Raw genomic sequence first — 25,155 nt, 5'->3', positions numbered from 1 at the left:
GTGCTAAACATTATCCCCTGCATCCATTGTCAGAGACGGAGGTGTGTAAGTTGGAGACGCTGTTACAGTCGGAGGTTTCCGTGGTGAGCTCTGGGGAAGTGCCTTCCGCGGACTCGGCCAAGACTCCCCCCGGCCTGCGCAGACGCAAACGCAACTGTCCGAGACGGGCAGGAGAGCGGGAGAGAGAAAGGGAGGGAGCGGGAGGAGGCGGGGAGCGGGGCGACCGAGGAATTGGGGACGATCGCGAAAGGAGAGAAGCTGGTGAGTCCGTCGGCAGAGGAGCATGAGCTGAATCATTAAGTCTGGTCTGTGAGTCCATGTGAAACACATTGACATCTAGTGGTGGAATGTGGAATTGGTTTTACTGGATTTTCTGTAAGTTTTCTATATTTTATCCTGATTTCCATAGTTCCCAACCAATGAAAAAAAATATATAATCCTACTATTATAAATAGATCAAAATATTTTGATCAAAATCAAAATAATAGCTCTCTGGTTTAATGATTGAAAGCACGAAAAAATTAAAACAGCCATACTGTTATGTAAAATATATTATAATAATAATAATAATAATATTATTAAATTTCATTTTAAAATGAATATTTTAAATAATTAATAATAAGTTATTTTTTAATGAAGATGGCATAATATTAATATTAATTTTACTGTTGCTCTTTAAAACAATTTGTTCATTATTATTAAATTCAGTACATCATTATTAATATTGCTAGCAATATGTCTGTATTGATTTGTTTAATAATGATGTACTTGTAATTTAATGAAATAAAACTAATATTTTGAATAATAATATTGAAATGGTTCAGAACAGTATAAGATTAACATATCTGTTTGTGCTTTTACTGGAATAAACAAGAATGTGAGTTTTACGTCTTTTCCAAACTGAATGAACCTCATGAATTGTGTAAATCTGAAAAAAAATAATCTGAGGGAAAAAAAAAAAAAATATATATATATATATATATATATATATATATATATAATTTTATATTATAAATAAATATTTTCCTTTAAAATAACAGCTCTAATTATATAATTGTATAATTGGATAAAATATAAATAATATATTAATGCTTATATTATAGATATTATAACCTGCTTAATGAGTTGTTTTGCTGTTGTCCAGGTGCTCAATATGTGAAATTGGGAGAGAGGTGGCGAGGCAACAACAGCAGCATCTCCACCATTCTGCTCATTGTGAGCTTCATGTGAGTGTTTTTATCTTTGGCATTCTGTAAAGATCATTGCCTCTGTGTGCATTCGTGTAATGTCAGCGTTAATGTGAGCTGCTGATGTCATCGAACTCCCTTTAGATGAGGATAATTCAATCTGAGCTCATTGAGGCTGACAGGTTGTCATGTCATCACTGCAGTGGCAGCGTCTTTTCTAGTCATGAGGACTTTAAGCTCAGCTCTGATTTCTGGAGATTTGAATGTACCATATTAACTAACACGGTGGACGAGACATTTTGGTGATGTTTATTTTTAGGATGATGATGAAAGATATATCATATTTTACTCATTCTCATGTCATTTGAAACACAGTTGTTTAGCAGAATTTCTTTGCTGCATTTTTCCATACAATTCAAGCGGATAGGGACTGGGACTTTAAAGCTCATTATTCAGTAAATATGAACTAAAATGAGTATATTTTTCACAGAAAGTTTTCATACGGCTTTGAAACATTTTGAACATAGCATACAAGTCATGTAGACAACTTTAATGATCATTTTTAGTGCTTAACAGCTCCACTTTCATTGTATAAAAAGAGCAGCCTAGACATGCTGCTAAATATTTCCTTTTGTGTTCCACTAAAGAAAAAAAATCAATGTGACATGAGGGTGAGTATATGGTATATTTGAGTAAACTATCCCTATTAACACTTTTCTGTGCATAATAATATTACACCCAGTTTATAATAGTACCAACATCACGACCTATGGAGTATCTCTCTCTCTCTCTTTCCATTTCTGTTCCTCCCTTCTTTTGCATACTAATATCTCTTTGCTGTTCTTGTCTTTCTCGTCTCGCTTTCCTCACTTCCTCCTGCATATAGGATCTGTGTCAGGTAGAGTCTCTGTCTTTGTGCTTCAAGGAAAACACATATTTTTTTATCATGACACAAAACTATATTTACACCTCTTCTTTCTTCCTCCAGTCTGGTGGTTCTGGTGGCTCTGAACATGATGCTGTTCTACAAACTCTGGGCGCTCGAGCGGGCTGCACACACGCTCGAGACCTGGCACTCGTACTCTTTAACTGACAGGTATATTTAAACTAACTGAGTGACTTACACACATAGCGCTTCTTGGCATGCTGATTCGGGAATCTCTCTGTCCGCAGCCCTCTGCCTCAGTCAGCAGGAGAGTGGGCGCAGGTACTGCAGCTCCAGAGGCAGTTCCACCAGGCCCAGTTGAACAAATGGCAGCAGATTTTACAGTCTTCTGTCGCACTTCTGGATCAGGTGTGTTCCTGAGCTTAACTTAAACTTAAGATGTTCAGCTCTTCATCAGGCATTCGAAATTTTGTATTTTCTGAAAAAAAAAAAAACATCAGAGTGTGAATTTGTATTACTTTTTCCGAGAGTTTGTCTTCCATCTATACCTGTGATTCTCAACCACAGCTCCAGGGCCCACTTTCTATTTGGGGTTTACAGACCTGGAAAAAACATTAAAACAAATATTAAATTGTACTTTTGTCTAATAATGTCAAGCTCAAAAATATTTTATTAAGTCCAAATTTATTTATTAAGGGGGGGGATTATCATATTTTTTAAATTTCCACTCCTAGTTTCTGTAAATGAAACATGCCGTAATGACAAAGCTGCTCATTTTCCAGTAATTCATGGTGTCCTTTGAATATTGTCTTTGACAATATCGACAATAGCGTCCATCCATTTATTTTTATGCAAATTTTGGGATATCACATAAAAAAACACTGGATGGAAATGCTGAGATGCGTATACTTGCATTCTAAAAATGCACTCAAAAAACTACATTTTTTTGATCCGATAAGAAGACATGCGCAAGAGACACATTTCCCAAATACATCCCTCGATGGGAAATTACAGAATCTGAATTATAACCCGAATATTTTGCTTATTGTCTTTATACTTGTGAATGTTCTGTTCTGTTCTTTAGTGTGCAAAAAGCTGAGGAAAGATACATTTTAATGAAAGATTATATAAAACAAAGAGTTCTGTAAACGAGTCTAAGCTGCCATGTCTTTCTGAAGTGCCCAAAACCCCTTTAAAAAAAGCAGACCTGCATTTATCAGGTGTAACCGGTCCTATTCGACCCGCTTCGAGTGGGATTCTGCTGCTAGCGTGCCTCACAACAAACCAGTTTAGGCTTAGGCTATAAGGTTCTTTATGATTAGTAATGTACAAATAAGACAAGGGGCATTTATTCTGAAAATAAAAAGGGTTGATTTTGATTTCTAATGGTTTCCCCTCTCTAATGTAGATGAAACAGTCTCTGGAGAAGCTCCACGGGGGAATGATCACACCAGAGGTGCAGCAGGAGTCTGATCCAGCACCAGACACACTGACGGATCAGTGAAGAGCATACGGTAACCCCCCCTCACACGACCGTTTACTGACTCTGGGCCCTGTGACATAAATCATGGACAGGAGACGGTGCTCTTCTCAGTGACATCAACGTTGGGATTGATATGGGTGGCTTTTAGCTTACTCGAGTGCCCCAGCAGCAGCTAGAGGACTACAAACTAACTCAACTCTTCTATCAATCTGATTCTGAACACCTTGAACTCTGGGACCGAAGCAATAACACACACGTATGGGAGTGTCTGACTTTCAGCTGTGCTGCATCTTGAGCCGTACTGAGTGTCTGAGGAAGCTCAATGTGAGCTTGTAGAAAACAATTCATCTTGGACCTTTTTTATTACTAGTTTTTTTTTTTGAGAGATGCGTTTGAGATTTCAAAGAGGGAAGTGTCTTTCTCTTCTTTAGGAGGTTTGCAGTGGACTTCCAGTCTGCTCCGAGAGACCTTGTCTTTTCACAACAAACGTATTTTTCTGTTTTCACGGAAGAGAAATTTCATTTTCTTATCGGTTTGATGATTTCAGAGCTGTTACTGAAACTTGTTAAAAATTTGTGTTCAGACCATTGCAGTATTTATTTAATAGACTTGAATTACAGTCTAACATCGTGTTCCTGCTCAAACGAGGACCAATAGAAATGGGTGGATACGAAAATATAAATATGAATTTCCATTTTTAGCAATAATCACGTGGAAAAATCGTAATGACAATTAGAAGTCGAAGTACAAGTAAAATGTGCAGCTGTTAAGATAGAGTTTTTACACACTGTTACAATTTTAACCATTGCTTGTTTCTCCCTAATGTTTCAGTTATTATTTTTGTTTTAAATCCTTTTGTATTTATAACTTAGGGGTGAGAGGAGCCGTTTCATGTAGTCGAGGTGTCGGGAACCTTGTAGAGTTTCACTGGAATCAAACTTGAACTGTTCAGAGTTACTTTTAGCTCGAGCAGCTGAACACACACACACACACACACACACACAGATTCAGACTTCAGTCGTTCCTGGGACTGGACGTTTAGGACCAAGCAGAACTCAAGGTCAGGAGGAGTATATGATGTACATTTCACTCAGCACTGTGGGCGAATCTCACATAGAACAGGTCCATGCATTTCACCTCAAAATCAAAAGAAAAAAATAAGCATATATATATATATATATAAAGTCGTATATTTGCATTGTTACAATTTCCTGACAATTAAGCACCGCTCAATTACTGTGGAGTGAAAATCATCCTGTCCAGACTATTTTTATTTTCATTTTTAATCATTTTTTCTTTTATGAAAATAAGCATTATTTAAAAGTGGTGTAAATGACAATAATATAGAAATATATTAATAATCTTAGGTAATTGGACATCGTGAAAATATTGTCACAATGCAAAATATTTATTTTTTCTATTGATTTTAATTTGAAATTCTTGACAGACTTGGCGAGATTCACCTATGATTTGATTTTTTTCTTTTTTCTTTTCTCTCTCTGTTTGTTTTATGCTTGATCATTTCATGTGGACGGTCTGTTACTGATGATTTTTTTTGGCCTGCCCTCCAACCTCAGTGATCTCTCCCTCTGAGTGTGTTATCAGAGTGTCTGTCTGTATGTCTGTCTGCGGGCGCTGCTGTGCAAAGCCCTTGCTGAGTGATGAAAGCATGAGCTATTTATTCGGGTCAGGGAGGGAGAGAGCGAAGGTGGGATGTATTGTATAAACACGATTGTAAAGATGACTTCAGACAGTCAGAAACGCATAATAAAAATGCCAAAAAAAGTGAAAACTTGTGCGTATTACTAATTGGAATATAATTTTATTTTAGCTGTGTGTGTGTGTATATTACACATACACGCGCATAAATAGGAAAACAATTTTTTTTTTCACGTGTATGAAAGATCTTATGCTCACCAAGACTGGATTTATTTAGATAAAATAGTTAAAACAGTCAATTTAATAATATTAATACAAATTGCTGATTTATATTTTAATATATTTTAAAATCAAATTTATTCTGTGATTTATTTTTTCACAAGATCCTTCAGAAATGATTTTATAATGCTGATTTGGTGCTTATTATCAGTGTTTAAAACTGTGGAAACTTTTTTTTTTTTTTGCCGTTTCAAAATAGAAATGTGTTAAAAGCATTCTTGACCCCAAATGGTAAAAACAGCAGACACACACAAAAAAAAGACCAGCTGTATTTTTTAAATGTATTTTATTTCACACTATCATGTCACATTTTCACTTTAACATGAAATGCATCCTGGAAGTCGTTATGTGCATATACTGTACTGACTCCCACAGAGGTGCAGACTATGTCAGATAGTGACATCGAAGTGTTAGTCCGATCCCATCTATGTTTAGGTAATCACAGCTCTAAAAGCAGCTGTGGTCGTGTTAAAGTTTTGCGCGTTTATGACGGTGTTAGTAAAAGAGCATTTAAAATCATGCAGTAAAAATCTACCAATTTAACAACCTATGAATGAAAGATATAAAAGTAAGAAAGCCAGAGATAAGAAGTCTCCAGAATGTTCATTCATGCATAAAAGGCAGTGAGACACTGTCAGTGTAGTGCTGCCCTCTGTAGTCACGGCCTGGAATTGGCTACTAAGAGGGAGAGGAAAGACAAGTATTTTTTTTACCACACTTGTGAATGAATACAATTGATTCAAACTTTCCCTATCCATTTTCTTTCGAAATCATCATGCATTAAGAGCCAGAGATTTGCGCATCCGGCCTTTCTGAGTCATTCTCAATCGATTTCATACAGCCCTTGATTATCTTGTCAGCAAAGAGAAAACGAAAAGCGGAGGGATGATCAGGTCAACTTAAAAAAATGATTAATAGCACAGATCCTCTACAACACATTCTTAATATATTGAATTATCACGTTAGTTCCGGTAGCTGATGTAGACTTTGATATTTTAGACAACAAAGTACTTCACGTCTACGATTATAACATGTGACATTCATTTGCATTTGTTTCTTTTAAGAGAACGATTTAAATAGCTTTACATGCTACTGGCAATGTCTGCTTTTCAGCATGAATGGATATTTTGTGCTTTATGGTGCTAAATATATTTACTGTTTCACACCAAGACAGTAAAGTCTAAATACAGAGAGCTTGTGTACTGTTTGTAAATGAAAAGAACAATTTAAATGTACACTATGTAACTTTTTTGGTTTAAATAAGTCTTATCATCTTCCAAAACATCTTACCCTAATTCACTTCGTGAAGAGGAAAGGGTTTTTGACCTATACTGGTACCAGCCACATGGGGGCGATCAAAACCTTTTTTGGCTTCACTTTTCAGGACTTGTGTGGCACACTTGGTGTGAACAGGGCCTAAGCTCAACCTTGACAAATGCCTAACCCCACCCCATCACTAAACCTACCCTTAATGATGCTATAATCTCCGCCCCAACACCAGTCTGATGCCGCGTCCCAATTCAGAAGCCGCATCCTTCGAAGGCCGATTGCGTCACCGCTAAGTGACGAAGGCTTCTTCAAATGCCTCTTTCGTGTCCCGTGAAATGAAGGATACAACAGATGCATCCTTCGAAGCCTTGCCTACCCCAGAATTCATTGCGCGCCATTTTTTTAAAGTTGTTTTTTTAGGGAAATTGCCGAATTACACTTTTAAACTTAAGTATTGGGTTTCAATTTGCTCACATATCCAATGATACAAATGTAAAAAAGTCAAATGTGGCTCAAATGCGATTACACATAGTTTATATACTTATAAAGATATGGAACATGGTGAAAATAATAGACTGTGTTTTGTATCTTGTTCTCAGACAGTTTAATATAACTTTCAAAAAAAGTCTAGTACAAACATTACTGTCACTCATCGACGGCAACTGTTGCTAGGCGGCAAGAACTAGGCTGGACCGTCCCATTTAACAACGCTCAGTTTAACCTTCACAGCCTTACAAATGGGACACAGCTTGAGACTGCTGGTCTGGCGCATAGGTTAGTAGTTACAACGAACAAGAACGGTGACATGGAGTGCTAAATCTCGAACCTCCAGTCTGCTGGAAAAAAGAAAACGTGACGAACTGAGGGATTTGAAATGTTGTAAAAGTGTGGCGGAGATTGCATTTTATTACTCAACGAGTGAGGTTTTTTATTGAACAGATAAATTTCCATGTAGCTCTCCAACAGTGTTAACTGTAAAGCAATATCTATTGTGAAGCGTCATATTCATATCCGAAGTCAAGCATATCTGAAACACAGCCAAACAATATTCTTTCTCAAAATGCATGCAGTTTTTACTGCTAGAGGGCCTAAAGTTACATAGTGTACCTTTAAATTGGACTATTATGATTCAGTAAAATTTTTTTAAAAGTAATGGTTAGCTTACATGTGGTTTGTTAAATTAGTGTGGGTTTAAATCCCCTGTATGTGAGAGCGACTGTACTCAGACAGCTCTTGTTGTAAATGCGCATTATTATTTGTTGGCATTAGTTATGTAATGCTAATCAGTTCCCAGCTGCCAAATCTGAGATTTTCTGTCTGATTTCTCGTTCTATATATATTAGGGGGTTAAACGATGAACTTAAATAATGGTTCGATAATAGTCACGGTTTGGTGTTTTTGGTACAGCAGGGGGGAAACAGTGCTTTAGTGAACAAACTATGACTCTGTCTTTAAAAGTCTGTCAATACTGCTGCAAAACACTCTTCCTGCTGCGATTTAATGTTTTTTCAGGAAAAGATTGCTTCCAATTTTGGATGCCAAATATTTTTGCATAATGTATATTTAAGTCAGAATGCTGTGCCTAATTTCAATCCTTGCAAATAAATTATTAGCCCTCGTTGAAGCCTTTATTTAATTTCCTAATCCTAATACTGGGGATTTACGTCGGAAGTCAGGACGACACCAGTGTCGTGGCAAATTCTGACCCCTGCCAGATTATTACCCCCCAGAGTTCCCATAGCGGCCTCAACGAGGGGTCTAACCGTTTGGAAGAGTGTTCAATTTGGCACTCATTCAGCAAAGTCTGTGGAGATTAATGGAGACTTGTTTTGGATTTTGCAAAATTGAAATACTGGCATAAATTTCATACATTTACAGATATGGATGCAACTTTCCTAAGCAAAGTGCGAAACTCAAATAAAATTTTGCATATAGTAAAATTCTGCATTAAAACAACGCCGCATCAGTTCGCTACACAAGCGTGCGAAACGAAAGACACCCCTAATATATATATTATAATATGTTCTCACATATATAATTAGATTTGATTAGATCATGTTTTTATGTTGTTGTTTTTTTTTTTGCTCTTGATCAGTAAATTGTGACCGATTTTATGCAGTATAATATTTCTGATGTCCTCTGGCTCAGTGGATATAATATACTGTTGACTCATTTTGTTTCACATTTAAAGCTGGTTTCTTATTTAGAAAAAGGTGTTAAAAGCTAAAACACGCATGCCATGTTCAGTATAATTTATGTTCAGTGTTACAGACTCATGCATCATTCATTCGTTAACCCTAAAGGTCCCCTGACATGTGGTTATTTTATAATGTTTCCTGGGTTGCCCTTACAATGCTAATATGTTTTTTTAGATCAAAAATAGTCATAATTTAGAAATAAAAGGCATTTTTCCTTTAGCCTCTGATTTGAACGCTCTGTTTGAAGGGGCGTGTCTGCTGTGGGATTCAGTGTAACCGCCCACTGCTGTGATTGGCTGACATAATTGCATATGAAATAACTTGTGAAACTCTCTCGAATACTTTTACTACAGCTATTATGCATTTTTTATTAAAGCTATCGGGATTAACGAATCGTGAGAAGTTTTTAAAGTATTTAGATCTATTCCCATCACATAAATGTTGCCAAGCAGAGGACAGTCTGTCGATCGCCAGAATGAAGATCTTATCATCACTCTCTCTAATGCTTTCACCAATGCAGACACGATGATGTACATACAGTAAGAGCTTCGTTGTGCAGTGTAGCCTCTCATAACGAGTGTCCAGATAAACTCGCGCTTTGTGGAAAGATTTTTCTTTGATTGCTTTCTGTATAATTTGTTCACAATTTAAATACTTTCATCCTACTGAAAGAAAAGATGGGAAGTAAGTCACTGGCTTGACATTTACGATTTTAAGAGAAAGATTACCTGTCTGGACTTGAACAATTAGGCTACGCATCAGAAATTGTTGTTTTGTAGCTCGATCGATTTCTTTTCAGACGTTCATCGAGTTGAGGAAACAGTCGTCAGTGAAATGTTTGGACCATACAAAACTTTGGGAAGTTGTGTCGGCGCATTTTCAGAGAAAATAAAATTAACCCATTGTTTCTTCAGAGGCTCGGATGAAGGAACTAAAAAAATACTTTTGAATTCATTTGTACATCCGAACACTGATCAACTGCTATGCTTCGCTCGTTTGCAAGCTATGATATCTCTCGAGGAAAACTCAAATAGCGCTTGTGCATTCGTATTTCCTTGCTCATTTTCTCATGGGCGAGCCGCATTCTCTGGGCGGGCGAAGCAGAGAAAGGGGAGGTAACCTTTCCTCCTAATGACATCATATGGAAGAGATTCAAGATCAGCGCATCTGAGCTTTCATTTTCTCAAAGACAGAGAAAGATAACCAAAGCTCGGTTTACACCGATTGAAATGAATTTTTTGAAAGTTAGTATATACAGGCTAGGGGAACTCATATTAATGTTAAAAATGTGTATGTCAGGGGACCTTTAAAGTTGTTGTGTAGGACCTTTAAATACAACGCTTTTTACGTAATGCGTGACCGCATTTCCCTGATGGTTCAGAATGGCGTTTCTGTCACAGTTGTTGTGAACCAGCAGCCCTGTGGTTATGGCAGAGGGCCGGTGTGGGTGATGGGGGAGGCCGTTGGTGATGTCATAATGGATGGAGCATCAAGCTTTCAGCTTGAGACTTTTTTTGGATCTGAAATAAAACAAAAGGCAGACGGTTAAACAGACACGAAATAGAGGAAGTCTAGATGTGACCATAAGAGTTACACTTAACAATCCCACCTGTGTTATTCTGCCACCGGTACACCTGCACACTTATCTTTACCCTCCGAGCTTATAGCTAAATATTCCGCCCTAAGAGAATAGGAAGGATGGAAAGAAGGCAGAAGGGACAGAAAAGGTAATGAAGAAAAGAACAGCAACACGAAATTCAAAAGTTATGAGAACAGCAGCCTGCAGAAAAATGTAGATCTTTTGGGGATTGTGGGAAATATAGATTTGAAGGAAGAAAAGCAGTGGAAAGTAATAAAAGACGGAAATGTAATTGTCTTCGATTTTAAGCTGGGTGTCAAAAGTTTGGAATAATATATAATATAAGTACTAGTAAAAACAGTAATACTGTGAAATATTATTACATTTTAAAATAAAACTGTTTCGCTTCTGTATTGCAAAGCTGAATTTTCAAGCAATTTTCCAATTTTCTCTAGACAGACTCTAGAAAGTTCAAAAGGCCCACATTTATTTGAAATAGAAATCTTTTATAAGATTATAAATGTATTTACTGTTACTTGAATCAATTTAATGCGTCTAGTAGTCAAACGTTTAAATGGTAGTGTATAAGTTTACACAAAAATATAAACCATAACGCTGTTTTCAACATTGATTATATCATATTATATATTATGTTATATATAAATATATGATTCCATATTATGTTATTGATAATATTTCACAACATTATGGTTTTCACTATATTTTTGATCAAATAAGCCTTGGTGAGCATAAGAGACTTAACGTGAAACCTTAATTATTCCAAACTTTTGACACAAATGTATTAAATAAAGATCCCATAAAATTGAATTCGAATTTTTTTTAGTGCATGTTTGTTTGCTTTCCTTTATGTTAATGCATCCCTGATAGAGTTCAGCTCATCTTCCACTTAGGGAAGATTTGGGAGCATACAAATACGCCCTTCAGTATATTTTGCCCCAAATTTCCTGTTTTAATAGGACACCCTTAATGGTCCCTAATGTGGTAGACAGGTGTTTAGAGCAAACCATAAGGAAGTGTTTAGAAAATGGAAACGTGACTCACTCGCTCTCTCTGAGCGCTTCCTCTCCCGCTGCCGCGATCTTCCTGTAACAATAGACCATCTCCACCAACAGCCACAACTGCAGCCCGATGATAGACACGTACATCATGACCTCAGATAAGATGGACGCCATGCCGCGTGTAGCTAGGGGTAAGTGAGATCAAATTCAGTGGAGTTCAGTCTTTCACATTTCCATATAATCCTTACCACCACATCTAATCAGACTTATTCTGAATTACTCCTCTTAATATTATGATCAAACACTGATAGAAGGAATCTTAAAGTACGTTCTGAACATATTTGTGCGGGTTTCAGTACTCAGAGTCAGTATTTCGTAAGACAGACACATCTGTAGTGACATCAGGGCTGATACAGGCCTGACTCAGACTCTGATTGAATTATCACCGTCAGCATTTGTGCGGCTTTTGTCCCAGTGGACAGACAAGTTCTCAGCGGAAGCGTCAAACTGAACATGTGGCCCCTCAGATTCCTCAGAAGTTGATTTTGAGAGTAGTTTCCAACAAAAAAAATACGATTTGATCACTTTACATTGTATTGAAGGGGGAAAGTGTTAGTCAGAAATACTCTACACTTTTCCCTCAAACTACAAAAGGAGATTTTCCCATGTGATCGCTGGCTGTCAAAATGTTTATAATTGTATACATATTACAAATCCACATATAACTAAACGAATTTGTCATTTTTATTCGTTTTTCAATGTTTTTTCAGTTCTAGTAGCTTCAGTGTTTCAACAAACATTTTATTTTTGATCAGTTTTTCATACATTTGTATTTTATTTTATCTCAGCTTAATTTAAATTGACAAAAATGATATATAATAGTTTTATTTAACAAAAGCGACACTGTTGCCTGAAAATGGATCCTGATCAGCATCTTAAGGCCACGTTTACACAAAGCGAAACGAATATATTTCCCCCCTCTCCGTTACACACCTGCATAAATACGCCGTCGAGCGCCATCATAACTATACCAAACCTATTGGCGGCAGTGTTGAGGTTAAGGATAAAGTCTTACCTAAAACGAACCTAAAACGCCGTTTCTCCCAGTTCACACGACAACACATAACCGCCGTTTTCAGAAATCTCCACTTTGGCCGGAGTTTTTAAAAATAATTGTTTTCTGTGATAAAAACGGGGTTTTCGTGTAAACGAGAGGCCAATCCGCAGGGAAATATCTGCGTTTTCCCTTCGTGTAAACGGGGCCTTAGTAATTTGTAATTTACGTTTTGATTATTCTGTTTCCTGTTTTCCTCCTGTCATGTTTTATCTTGCCTAGAGCCAGGGCTGGCAAAAATAAGAAACACTTTTCCTCATATAACACACTATGATTATTGGTGCTATGTCAATCGACATTATAAATACTGCAAATATTGAGAAAAAAAATGCAAATATCTCAAATAAAATGCATTAGACTCTTAAACATCCTTGCTTTCAAAACAGAAAGCATTTGACGAGTCAAGGACACAGATAATGAAAGCCCTGGTGCTACTGCTATGAAACACTTTGCTTTCAGGGCCATGAAAAGGCAATGAGAGTGTCCTTGCTTTTGAGATTTTTAAGGCATTTCTATTCAGTGTTGACTCATGAACACACACTTGTGTTTTTTGGCTGCATTGCAGAAGATTGTGTGTGTTGTGTTCTATCAGGCCAATGATGTTAACCCTCTAACTCTGATTTGTGCCTGCATAAGTCACATTTGCATTTGTTTCCTCTCCCTGTAAATTTCATTTTCTTTTAAGTGACATACCATGGCCCACTACGTTGAGGGTGATAAACTTGACGGTGGTGGTGCGGTACTCATAATAGGGGAAGATGAGCATGCGGTCGAAAAGGCATCGATAGGTGCCGGTGTCGTTGAAGGTGACGTTGAGGATGTAAATTGAGCCGTCTTCCACATCATACGTTTTTTTACTGCCATCCCAGGCCAGGCGGTCGTCGAAGTGGTCATCCAGTATGTAGCTTGACATTTCTGCATAACTGTAGATCTAATCGTAAGAAATAAGAGTGAGACCTCTATGGCAAATAACCAGTGTGAAGTACACAATATTTGATTCAGCACTCAAACCACTCGTATTTGAGGCGTGGTTTACGAATGTCTATCAAATGCGCCTGTACGTAGCTCATAGCCAATCGTTTCAATTATACCAGATGACGTATGTAGAGCGAAAGAAATTAGACGAGGAAGAATACGATTGGTCAGAGATTTATTTGCGTTCTAATCTAAACTACTTAGAACAATGTCCAAGGCTGCATCGAATGGTAACTTCGCGTCTATAGGCATAAACAAACTGCTTCAGTGTGTCACATAGACGCCGTCATCGTCTTACTGCTCCCTCCCCGTTCTGTGATTGGTTATGAGGCGAAAATTTGGTCAATGATACTGATATCCAGACTACCTAGCAGCGTGAATAAAATCGCACTGCACAAAGGCAGTATGGGGAAACCCAGGCTAAACATCTATAGGAAATAAAAAAAAAAGGTTTTGAGTTTAAGTCTGGTTTAAATCAGCTCATCATAGGCTAGATTTTGGTCTTAGTAGTCAAATCTGCCACAAGCCACAGTGATAAAATTAAAATTAGCGTCCAACAGCAATTATAAGTAAAATCGAATACATTATGACATTTATACCTTATTACATTTAAATGTTGATTTTACAAATCCTTATCCTGTATGAATATCTGGAGAGGTCATGGAAATGAAGATATTGCAGGACATAGTTATGCTCTGCATTACTTTAAATACGCCAATCATTTAACATTTTAATTGAACTATTAAAATATAAATAAAAATATATAAAACGGTAAATATTAAACAGTTTCTCATTCTCTTTCATTCTTGCATAAGAAATATAATTCTGGTAATATTCTATGCTAAACTAACTCACACAAATGACTATGGCATAATACACAAAGAAGCTTGTGTGTAACGCCTATTTGGTAGCTAGTAGCTCTAATGGCCTTCCTTACCCTCCTCATAAACACACTCACAGTAAAGTGTTCTGTAATGTGAAGTAATTCCCTTCTGGCCACTAAGATGCTCATAAATAAAGCATGATAGTGTTCTTGCATGAAAAATGCAGCATTCTCAAATATGCTTTGGGGTTTGTGGTGTTTTATTATTATACCATAATGGTAAATTATGAAATAATTAAGTTGCATTGATTCCTGTGTGCATGTCAGTACACACCCACACAGCTGTGCTAGAGATGTAAAAAGGCATCTGCGCATTAATTTAGGCAGGGCTCGACATTTAGTCCGGGACAAGTGGATTTTTTGTAGGACAAGTAGGCTAGAAGAGAAAATTAGTTGTCCGACCGGCAAAATAAAATACCATGTTACTTCACGTTATGTGCCACTCGTTACGTCTATTTTACAGATTTAATTTTACCGATTTGAAACTAACAAATTTTTCGCGCTGCCTGTGAATGTCCTGAATGTGATTCACAGAAAGACGCGCGCATGCACAGACCCCGCGCGCCAGAAGTTATCTTTCGCGCTTGAACGAACATCAACAACACACACAATTAAGCCAAAATGTCATTTGTCGAGTATCTTCATAACATAAGAGCAGTCTTATGATGGACATAAAGAGTTGTTGTGACTCGTGAGAGAATGAGGCCCGTGTGAGATCCGCGTCTCTGTCCACAGCGGCTCCTCTTAAAGGGCCAGCTACCAATAAAGCGTTCTGTCAGTAAAGTTAATGAAACAACAAAGGGAACAGAGAAAATTACTCACTGCTCTTGACTAAAGAACTTGTGTAGCTTTAATAAATAGTAGTCTATATATAATTTATAATTTATGCAGCGCAGACTGTTTGATAACTTTAATCAATTTCTGTATATGTCCTACCTGTTAGACAGTTAGACAATTTTTATCCAGACATCAATGGCTTATTGATCATTATAGGTGTTCTCAATCATTTAATTGTTATTGCTAATTTCAATCGCATATCACAACCGCAATATTGACCTCAATAATCGTAATATGACATTTTCCCCAAATCGTGCAGCCCTAGATAAAATTATAAATCTTTACCCGGACAAGTGACTTTTGTGCATGGACAAGTGAAACATAAATTTGCTTGTGCCTCAAAAAGTGCCTCAAAAAGTTAATGTCAAGCCCTGATTTAGGTAATGCGTTGTACGGAGGGAGCAACATCTGTCTCTCCAACACGTGAGGTCAAGCTGTGTTTGGTCTCATACTCACGTGTGTAAATTCACTCTCGCCTTTGGCCATGAACCACCAGTCCACAGTGGCAGAGGCCGGCACTTCCCCTCTCATCTTGCATGAGATGCAGCTCAATTTGAAGCCTTGACCCGCCACCGCCTCTGTGTCGGAGTCCACCTCCACACACGCCCCGTGGCAGAGCCAAACTACAGGAAGAGGAAGACATTCAGTGACAGAAACAGACACATCTGCTTCAGTTCGCAAAAAGCTCTTTTTATTCTTAGTGATGCCCAATTTTTGGTTTTGAGCTGACAGGCATTAGCATGTTTAAATCTTGTTTTAATCTTATTTTTTTTTTCCTTTTGCATGCAAAAGGGGTGGGGGATTATGCATGATGGCATTTTTTTAGTTCAAGGCAGAGCATTTTCTTGCAAGCTTTATTTCCACTCATGACCGATTGTGCAGTTGAAATAGTCCTAATTAACGGCATCAAAATTCTTTGAGGGGAAATAAATGGTTTGTTATGAACTGTGATCCTTTTTGAGTCATTAATCTACTATCATATATAGATGCAAGTCTCTATATATGCCTAGAAGTCGCAAACACTTGCAGAAAGGAACACACCTGATATTCCAAGTGTCTTTCTCTCACACTTCACCCTGCTGTTCCCTCAGAGACATCTGTATCGCTCTCAACCAATGATCTTTTTGCAATTCTGACCTCTGGAGAAGTATTTATACGTGTGCAATGAGATGAGGGACAAGAAACATTGCACACACATCAATTTACATTGACTACAGTCCTGCTGTTTCGATTTTGTACTGTAATAATATTCAGGAAAACAACATTTATCATTTGCTTTTGATTGCGAAGAGAAAAGGAGGAAGGATGAAAAAGTAAAAATTGGTGCCACCCCAACTGGAAGACAAGAGAAGGAAGAAAACAAGGGGGAAAGAGGGAAACAGAGTTAAACGTTTTCAGTCTTACATCCATCACATCACTGATTATAATTATTATTACAGATTATTGATTTATTGCCTGTGGAGAGGAAGAAAAAGGGTAGATTGGAGAGGAAAAACAATGATCAATACAGAAATACTTCAGTTTCAGAGGAAAGGGGAGGAAGGGTCAAATCACATCATGCTGACACATTACTAAGCAAGCCAATAAATGGCTGACATTTCAATTCTATACCATGTCTAATTAACATTAAACTCATTTTAATGAGGTATCATGATGTAATGTACATGTGGACAATGGATTTCAATTTTGAAAGATTCCACTTATTATTGTGTTTAACTATTATCTTTAAAGTCAGATCTTTTCATTTATTTTGATTTGTGCATCCGAGTGTAACGGGTTATTAAAAAAGAAAAAAGAAATGTAGGACAGGGACTGTGTTCTATGCATCGGTTGATTTGCATACTTCACAATAAGATTAATAACATGCATTTGCAATCTGGGGGGGGGGGGTTTTCTGAGGACATCAAAGGACTTTATAAAGGGTGGGAGGAAAGGAGACCTCTCCCTTTCTCTTTAAAAGCCAAGGACGGACAGTATGTACGCAATAAGCTGACCTCAGACATGTCAAAAACTGCCGGCTAAACTTCTGTCAGTGTCACTGCGGGGAAAGGGTCATTACATAACCCCTTTTCACAGAGATTACATTATGCAACTTATTCCAGATTAGACTGCACAATGCCTGCTTAATCCCAGGATTGAATTAATGCGCTAAAAAGTAGAATTAAACAATTTTTACAATTGCTTTTTTGGACGGAAACGCTTTTATCCAAAGCAATTTGCACTGCATTCAAGTTAAACATTTAATCAGTTATTCATTTCTTGGGAATTGAACCCATGACCTTGATTTCTTTGCACCATGTTCAACTGTTTGAGCAACAGAAACACTGTGGTGCAATGAAAGATTCAAGGGAAAGAGAAGAAAAAGCCTTTTGAGAGCTGATTCAGGCTTTCTATGTGTAAACAAGACGCCGAGGACAGTCTAAATCTGTATAGCAGTGACATATACACTCTGGCCTCTTGGGAAATGGCAAAGACCTGTGACGAACACTGAGCCCCAGGGTGGAGACTGTCCATAGAAACAAAAGCTCTTTGATACATCGCCCAATGTGTGACATGATGTTGGCCAGTGATCTAACAATCCACATATTCTCATCTCCGTCCACTCGTCTTTAATCTAATCTCTAAAATGAATCTACAATGAATGATATTGTTGGTGACCCCCTAGTTGATGGTGAATACAAACGCCAGTGATATTTCCTCAGGCGACCAGATCTCAAGACAAAGCCTCTTCTTTTTTAGCCTTAAGACACTGGGATTCTCACAATTGGTTCTTGATGCTGGGATGGCTGCAATTTCCATTAAGAAGAACCAGTAAGAGACAGTCCTTCATATAATATGTCCTTGTTCACCCTTGCCCAGATTTAGCATTCACGCGCTCTCCGTCCTCCCCCATCGCCTCATCCTCTTTCCGACACACCTTTCCCCACATGCACATCAGTTTTCCACAGTGCCAGACCTGTACGTGCATGAAACCTGCGTTCTGAAGGAGCATGACAGTGCTGGATTCTGCTGAGAAAACAAAGCCCCTGCTCCTCATTGGTTTGCCTGTTTCTAGGCCACTGTTTTCAACCTCTGTTAAACTATTAATCGCCATCTTCTCCCCCAAGCCTTTCTAGGACATACAAATAGGTCTAATCAGCAAAATAGCCTTCCTGTCTGAGTGCTCAGCGGTGCTGTCTTGACTGTTGGCCAGCAGATCTATCATAGATTGCGTGATCAGCAAGACACACTTGTTAAATCATATTAAAATATATTTGGCTTTTATTTATTTTTGTCATATGGTTTTGTTATTTTTCAAAATGCATTAAAATTAAAATTTGAGTCGATATGATATGATAAGCTGATAATTATTTCCATAAATAATAAATTACCTGTACTAAATTTCTGTCTATGTGTGTGTGTATGTATATATATATATATATATATATTTATACACACACTAAAACATAATATATAAAAAAACACATTAATTTAGGTGTCAAACGTTTTAATGTACAGTATGAAAAATGGATATTCATTTTGAGATTTTACATGTATCAGTGTTATTAAATTATTAATGTCTTTAAAGGTTGACTCCCAGTTTAACTATATTTTAAATAGTTTAAATGAGCATTAGATGATGAAAAAAGTAATCTAAATGTAAGAATAGATGCAAACCAACAATATTTCAATATTCAACATATACCATAAAAAAACTAACACAGACATATATGGCATCATAGTTTGCAATTTGCATCCTTATTAGAAACTACAAAAGCATTGCAGATCTCACTCACTCTGTGAATGTATTTCAATCCAGACTAATTTTCTGCCAATGTTTCTTAGTTGCATCCACCTCTCACTGCTTAACTCCACATTTCCTTGAGAACTACTGAACACTCGCTGCCAGCCGAGCTAATCAATCATCATCATCAGTGTTCACAAACATGTGTACATCTAAACATACATTAACAATTACAGCGCAGTCCAGCACTAAGCCAGACAGTCTAAACTTACACTAATGGCACTTCTGGAGTATTGTGTTTAGAGCAGGATATGATACAGCTGTTAAACAGCCGGAGAAACTGTATATAAAAATGAAAATGTATATATTTAAGAACAATTTGTTATTAATATATCAAATATTTATATTTATGTATAATATAAACTTTGTATAAATATATATATAAAGTATATAGAATATACAAATATTTCTTAAATATATACATGCATGTGTGTGTATTTATATATACAAAATAATTATACACACTACACACACATATATTATGTAAACACAAACTTTTATTTTGGATGCGATTAATCGCGATTAATCGTTTCACAGCCCTATTGTGGGCCATGCACTGTGAGTGCTTTAATGACTCATTGGTGCCTCATAATTATTCATGAGACTGAGAAGGCACTTTCTCTTAATTATTCATGACACCATGTGGATCTTTCCAATGACAGACATGTCAAACTGTGATATCGCGCAGTAGATATGCATTGCATATCTTTCCCCGCAATGCTACTGCCAGGCCTAGACTCTGGCTGCGGTTGGTTGGCCGTCAACCACTGACACAACTAAAATGTGTGTAGCAAGCATTTTTGTAGTGAGAGAGCTTTGAGAACTGGAGAATGGTGGGCTTCGGCCTTGTTCACCACTTCGAGTTGCGTCTTGCGAGTGATGCGGTATGTAAGTATGCATGTAAACACAAACTTTATTTTGAATGCGATTAATCGCGATTAATCGTTTCACAACCCTAATTTAAACTGTGTGTAGCAAGCATTTTTGTAGTGAGAGAGCTTTGAGAACTGGAGAATTATGGTGGGCTTCGGCCTTGTTCACCACTCCGAGTTGCGTCTTGTGAGTGATGCGGTATGTAAGTGCGTATGTAAACACAAACTTTAATTTTTGATGCGATTAATCGTGATTATCGTTTCACAACCCTAATTTAAACTGTGTGTAGCAAGCATTTTTGTAGTGAGAGAGCTTTGAGAACTGGAGAATGGTGGGCTTCGGCCTTGTTCACCACTTCGAGTTGCGTCTTGCGAGTGATGCGGTATGTAAGTACGTATGTAAACACAAACTTTTATTTTGGATGCGATTAATCGCGATTAATCGTTTCACAGCCCTAGCCCACAATGAAGATTTTAAACGTGGAAGACAAAAATAGCGGTGAAAAAAACCCCAAAAATTTACCAATTCCCCCCTACTATATTAAATCTAACAGATGCTAACACTGTCTTCAATGGTGTTCAACACACATACCTCAGTTAAAATCTCAGAAAAATTGGGTTTAGGGTTTCATGACCCTTTAAAGCCCCTTTTCCTTGGTGATTCTATACTTACTATACCAAAAAGGTGTTACACAAGTTCTCCTTTTGAGCTTTCTCCTTTTCTTATTTTAACCTTCTGTTCCAAATTTACTCCTTTTCTAGAATTAAGGAAATATGAAGCAATTTTTAGAGTGAGTTTCTCTGGATAAGAGGATCTGCTAAATGCTTTGAATAGTAGATAGGCAATTTAGTGAAATAAAGTGCAGTTCATTATACAAAAAGATGAAATTGACAAATGTGACTTAAAGAGTGTGTCATTTAGTTACAATACTTCAAGAGAATTAGCATATGAAATAAAAAAGACTTTTAACCATTTAAGCAACTGATAAGTTGTCGGTTCATAACCTGCTAGTACAGGGTATACGGAACACATATTCTCATAATGGGTGTCCCGACACAAATCCTCACTGCTTAAACTAGGACATCTATCACTGAGGCATAACTGAGAACACCTGTTCCCAGCGGGGAGCGATTTATTTCAATCACTTCCCTCCTTACAGTCACAGACGAAAGATATTCAGGCTATGAACAAAGCACTGACAGCCACATATTTTGAACACCCACCATAAAACCTAGCATTCAAGAATCACAACACAAAACAGAGAATTCACGACCTACTGGAAGATAATAACAGCTTGTAACAGAAGCAACCGAGCTTGGACAAGAGCAATATTTCTGTCTGGACAACCTCCATTTTAACATCAACACATGCTCTACTAAAAGTGACAGCTGGTTTGGGTTTTTACTCAACAATCCGGAAACCCCAAAACCCATTAACACAACCACTTTAAACTAAGACTCAATAAACAAAAAGCAAAGACGTACTATTTCTGGACTGGTGCTAAATTGTCCTGATTAGGTCAGCAAGAAATTAAAATTTCAGTTGCATTATATTTTAACATCTAATAAAATAATTCATTACAAAAAGTACATGAGATAATTCTTGTGATAACGATAAAGTGATTTATATATATATTATATTATTTATATTATTAACATACAGAATTATTTGAATATATATATATATACTATATTAAATTATACTTTATATAGGCTATACACTATTTACTGTACATAGTAAACAGAATATTAAATGTTTATATACAAGCACATGCAATATATAAATAGACATATATAATTAAAAATGAATAATAATAAGAATAAATGTGTATCTATATGTATATTGTGGATTATCTTTACTATAGTGTATATAGTGTTATAGTATCCATCTAACTATCTATTAAAACACTTTAAATACTATAAAAATACTAATATAAACAAATGAGAGCAGCAGATACACTTTAGCTTGAAAGCGGATTCCTGCTGTACATGTACCTGCAGTTTTATCATGGCCTGAGTGACACAGATAAAGGGTGTGAGGCTTGAAATGTGTGTCTCAAATGTTTCAAAGTGCACTTAAGACACTCACCGTGTGATAAACACAGCAGCACAGGGACCCGCAGAAGTCGCACTGCAGACATCTTCACAGGTGATAGCCACAGCTTTCTGAGTCGTGCTTCTGTCTTTCACACACACACACACACACACACACACACAGACACACACAGACCCAAAACAGGCTCAAACTGAAGGGCAGGAGGTCTCGGCAAGTAGTCCACAATGAGACAGGAGCTCTGCAAAGGAAATGTGTCCCCTGGATCTGTGAATTGATGAGCTTGCCAGAGTGGAAAACGATGATGTTTTCCTCCTGTCTTGTCGGGTGGGAGATGAGTGTTTTGATGAGGTGCAAGGGAGTCCAGTAAGGGAGTATCAGAGATGTGACGCCGCCCTCTGTGCGGAAAATCGATCCAACAAGTCCAGAGTATTTAGTTACTCCATGAAAGAAAAAAGAGATGAGATGCCACACTCGAGTTTCAGTCAGTAACGGTTCTTCTTGACGTATATTTAAGTGATTAAATATTCTGGTGAATATCTGATCTGATTTCTAAAATATATAGAGATATTCACTAAACAACAAAGAGTTCTTGTTTTCTTGACAGTGGAAGACTTGGAGCTGAGGTTGTGATTAGTTTTGAATGATAACTGTGTCCAGATAATGGAAGACAAGTGACATTAACTAAGAGTTTTGTGTTATACAGTTATCAGTTGACTTGACCTGAGGAGAAAAACATTTGAAGTGATCCAATCTTTGCCACAATGAGTTTAAAATGGACAGTGGATCTCCTTAATGATTATTCAGACATTCCTTCTACACTAAATTATATGTATTGCTTATGTATTTTGTGAATTATTGCTTATGTAAATGAGTGAATTAGAGAATATATCTCTTAGGATCTTGACCTTATCTTGAAGTTATAGGATTTTTAGACAATTATGAATAGGAAAAATCAGCTAAATGTATGAAATGAGGTAATTTAGCTAACATTGCACTGTAGCCTACATAAAATATCAACAGATTTAGCAGGCTGCCTATTCAATACTTGGTTTAATGTTTGTCTTTCTCTCATTTAAGCAAATCCATGTGAAGTTGCTAACACATTTAAGAAATGGTTACTATGATTGGATGTAGTTACTAGTTATGCTCATGTTACTTTTGCCAAATAGTCTGTATTTCCAAATGTCAAACATCAAGGCATATTTTAACAGCGCGTTATGATGATCACCAACATATGCTAATAATAGTACATAATTCATGGGTCTAGCGTTACATTACATATAAATGAATAAAAAATGATTTCAAATACACTCTCTTTAGTCTTTTGAATAATATAATATTCAGTGGGTACAACGCTGGCGTTGTCCTTTTTCGTATTATCGGCTGATGCAAATGCCAACAACGTCGATGGCGTTTCACCTGTCAAGTCAACAATAATAAACGTGACCTTAGGGTGCTTTTGAGGTTTCTATATCTCTCAGCCTACCGTGTCCGATTACCACCTGTATTTAGTCAAAACAACATTCCTTCCCCACGTTTAGTCTTCATTCAGCGGGATACGATCCCGAAAAAACGGCTTCTCCGTGGATGAAGTCGCTCGCGCGGTTAAATCAATCCGTTGGTCACGTCACGCGAGGTGTTTTAAGAGTCACGGAAATTAAACTGTTATAAATGTTTGGTCTTGAAATTATGATATGCACAAAATAATCCTTTTGGACCGGAGAATCGCACGTTAAGCCCAAACGTGGTGCGTTCATTGACGATAGCTGCTGTATTGGAAGATGCGGCATTTGGGATAGGCGAGGAGTGACTTGGAGGTGAGCAAGGATGGGGGAGGGATATGCAGATGCATTGCAGTAGAGTGGGATGAATGGGAAGGATGGAAAGCATGATTTCTGGGGATATAATTTCAAGTTAACGTAAATAGATGCTTTATCGTCCCATAGTTAATTCATTCATATCTTAAATCAGTAATTTGGGAGGAATCTCATCACGTTAATATGAAGCAGCATCTCTGCCCGAAATCAACCTCCCATCAAGCTTTTAAAGGGGAGCACTACTTCAAGATGTATGAAGGGTAGGCCTATATCTACATTCTAAAATGCACAACGTGGCTTATGTAGGCTCCTATAAACAGCGACACTAGAATACCAAATTCAGTACAGACCATTGATGATGCATTGCATACTACCATAGGCAACCAGATGCACTCAGAATATGAAGGCAACACGTTTTAGAATGGCTTTCTGAAACCATAACTTTGTGTGATAAGAAACAGGGCTGCGTTTCCCAAAAGCATCGTAAGCCTAAGTTGATCGTAAAAACGATCGTACGAATGATATTATGTTCTGTTTCCCAAAAGCACTTGAAAATCTTCGTAGAACTACGAGTGCTCTGGATTAATCGTACATCCCCAAGTGCATTGTAAGAAGACAGAGTTATGAGGTCACCTGCAGGACAACCAGCAGATTACACTTTTATCTAGATTTAATAGATTACACTGCAACGTAAGTAGCCTATAATATATAGGTTTTGATTGTACACTTTGTTGTACTCGTGTTTTGTTTAAATTAATAAATTAAATAATTAAAAGGGGAAGGAAAAAATAGAAATACACATCTAAATTAAACGAATGGGAAAAAAAATCATGAAATAAGTAATCTGGGAAATATGCTTTAAAGACCGGGCAAAATAGGGATGAATCATCCTTGTTTTGCCCGGTCTTTAAAGATGAATTCAAAAAAATCTGTCAATGACTTGCTGACGTGCACGAAAACCAGCAGACCTTTTCCTTATTTGTGTCCTTTAAATCTGTTAAAAAATAAAATCTTGGGTAGAGAGATATCTCTCTACTTTATTATTTTCCAAAAAATGCGTTTGTATTGAACACTCATTTTTCTACTGAATGTTTTCATATCCTATATCCAAAACACTGGCAGATATTTTTTTTTTAATTAATAGCTTACACACTTCTAATAGGTATATATCTGTTATCTTTTGCAATATTAATATATCTAACAAATATAGTAGCCTATCATTATATATATGAAAGGTTGTTGGTCCAAGTTAAGAAGG

General features: G+C 37.0%; 2 protein-coding genes across 6 annotated transcripts in view; one reads left to right on the top strand and one right to left on the bottom strand.

Moving 5' to 3' along the window:
* gramd1a (GRAM domain containing 1A) overlaps positions 1-7,905 on the top strand; it is a 31,194-nt gene extending 23,289 nt beyond the window's left edge. For all 4 annotated transcript variants that reach the window (XM_089117908.1, XM_089117909.1, XM_089117910.1 and 1 more), the window contains 5 exons: positions 34-261; positions 1,145-1,226; positions 2,176-2,283; positions 2,361-2,481; positions 3,482-7,905. In XM_089117908.1, the coding sequence (XP_088974034.1) occupies positions 34-261; positions 1,145-1,226; positions 2,176-2,283; positions 2,361-2,481; positions 3,482-3,577 (635 nt within the window). In that variant the 3' untranslated portion in view covers positions 3,578-7,905. The remainder of the gene's footprint in view (positions 1-33; positions 262-1,144; positions 1,227-2,175; positions 2,284-2,360; positions 2,482-3,481) is intronic.
* scn1ba (sodium channel, voltage-gated, type I, beta a) lies at positions 5,764-23,303 on the bottom strand. 2 transcript variants are annotated; one of them, XM_039650778.2, is made up of 6 exons: positions 22,114-23,303; positions 15,825-15,991; positions 13,367-13,604; positions 11,603-11,744; positions 10,571-10,642; positions 5,764-10,481 (listed from the first exon to the last, which is right to left on the bottom strand). In XM_039650778.2, exons 1-5 carry the CDS (start codon positions 22,163-22,165, stop codon positions 10,576-10,578), a joined length of 666 nt encoding a protein of 221 aa, XP_039506712.1. In that variant the 5' UTR covers positions 22,166-23,303; the 3' UTR covers positions 5,764-10,481; positions 10,571-10,575. The 2 variants fall into 2 exon arrangements, with proteins under 2 accessions (XP_039506712.1, XP_039506713.1); XM_039650779.2 differs by lacking the exon at positions 10,571-10,642 and having other exon boundaries at positions 22,114-23,301.
* Between the last annotated feature and the right edge of the window lie 1,852 nt (positions 23,304-25,155).

Source organism: Pimephales promelas, chromosome 12 (genome assembly GCF_988280905.1).
Source record: "Pimephales promelas chromosome 12, fPimPro1.hap1.1, whole genome shotgun sequence".
In the NCBI taxonomy this organism is placed as follows: domain Eukaryota; kingdom Metazoa; phylum Chordata; class Actinopteri; order Cypriniformes; family Leuciscidae; genus Pimephales; species Pimephales promelas.
Note: the sequence above shows the minus strand (reverse complement) of the source record. Positions and strands in the feature narration are given on the sequence as shown.

What these genes read in the sequence shown, in the direction of transcription:
- scn1ba (XM_039650778.2), bottom strand. Translation starts at nt 22,165, where the DNA reads ATGTCTGCAGTGCGACTTCTGCGGGTCCCTGTGCTGCTGTGTTTATCA. An exon ending in GCGAGAGTGAATTTACACAC is followed by an intron (nt 13,605 to 15,824) that starts GTGAGTATGAGA and finishes TCTTACGATTAG; the next exon opens with ATCTACAGTTATGCAGAAAT. An exon ending in CCTCAACGTAGTGGGCCATG is followed by an intron (nt 11,745 to 13,366) that starts GTATGTCACTTA and finishes ACTTACCCCTAG; the next exon opens with CTACACGCGGCATGGCGTCC.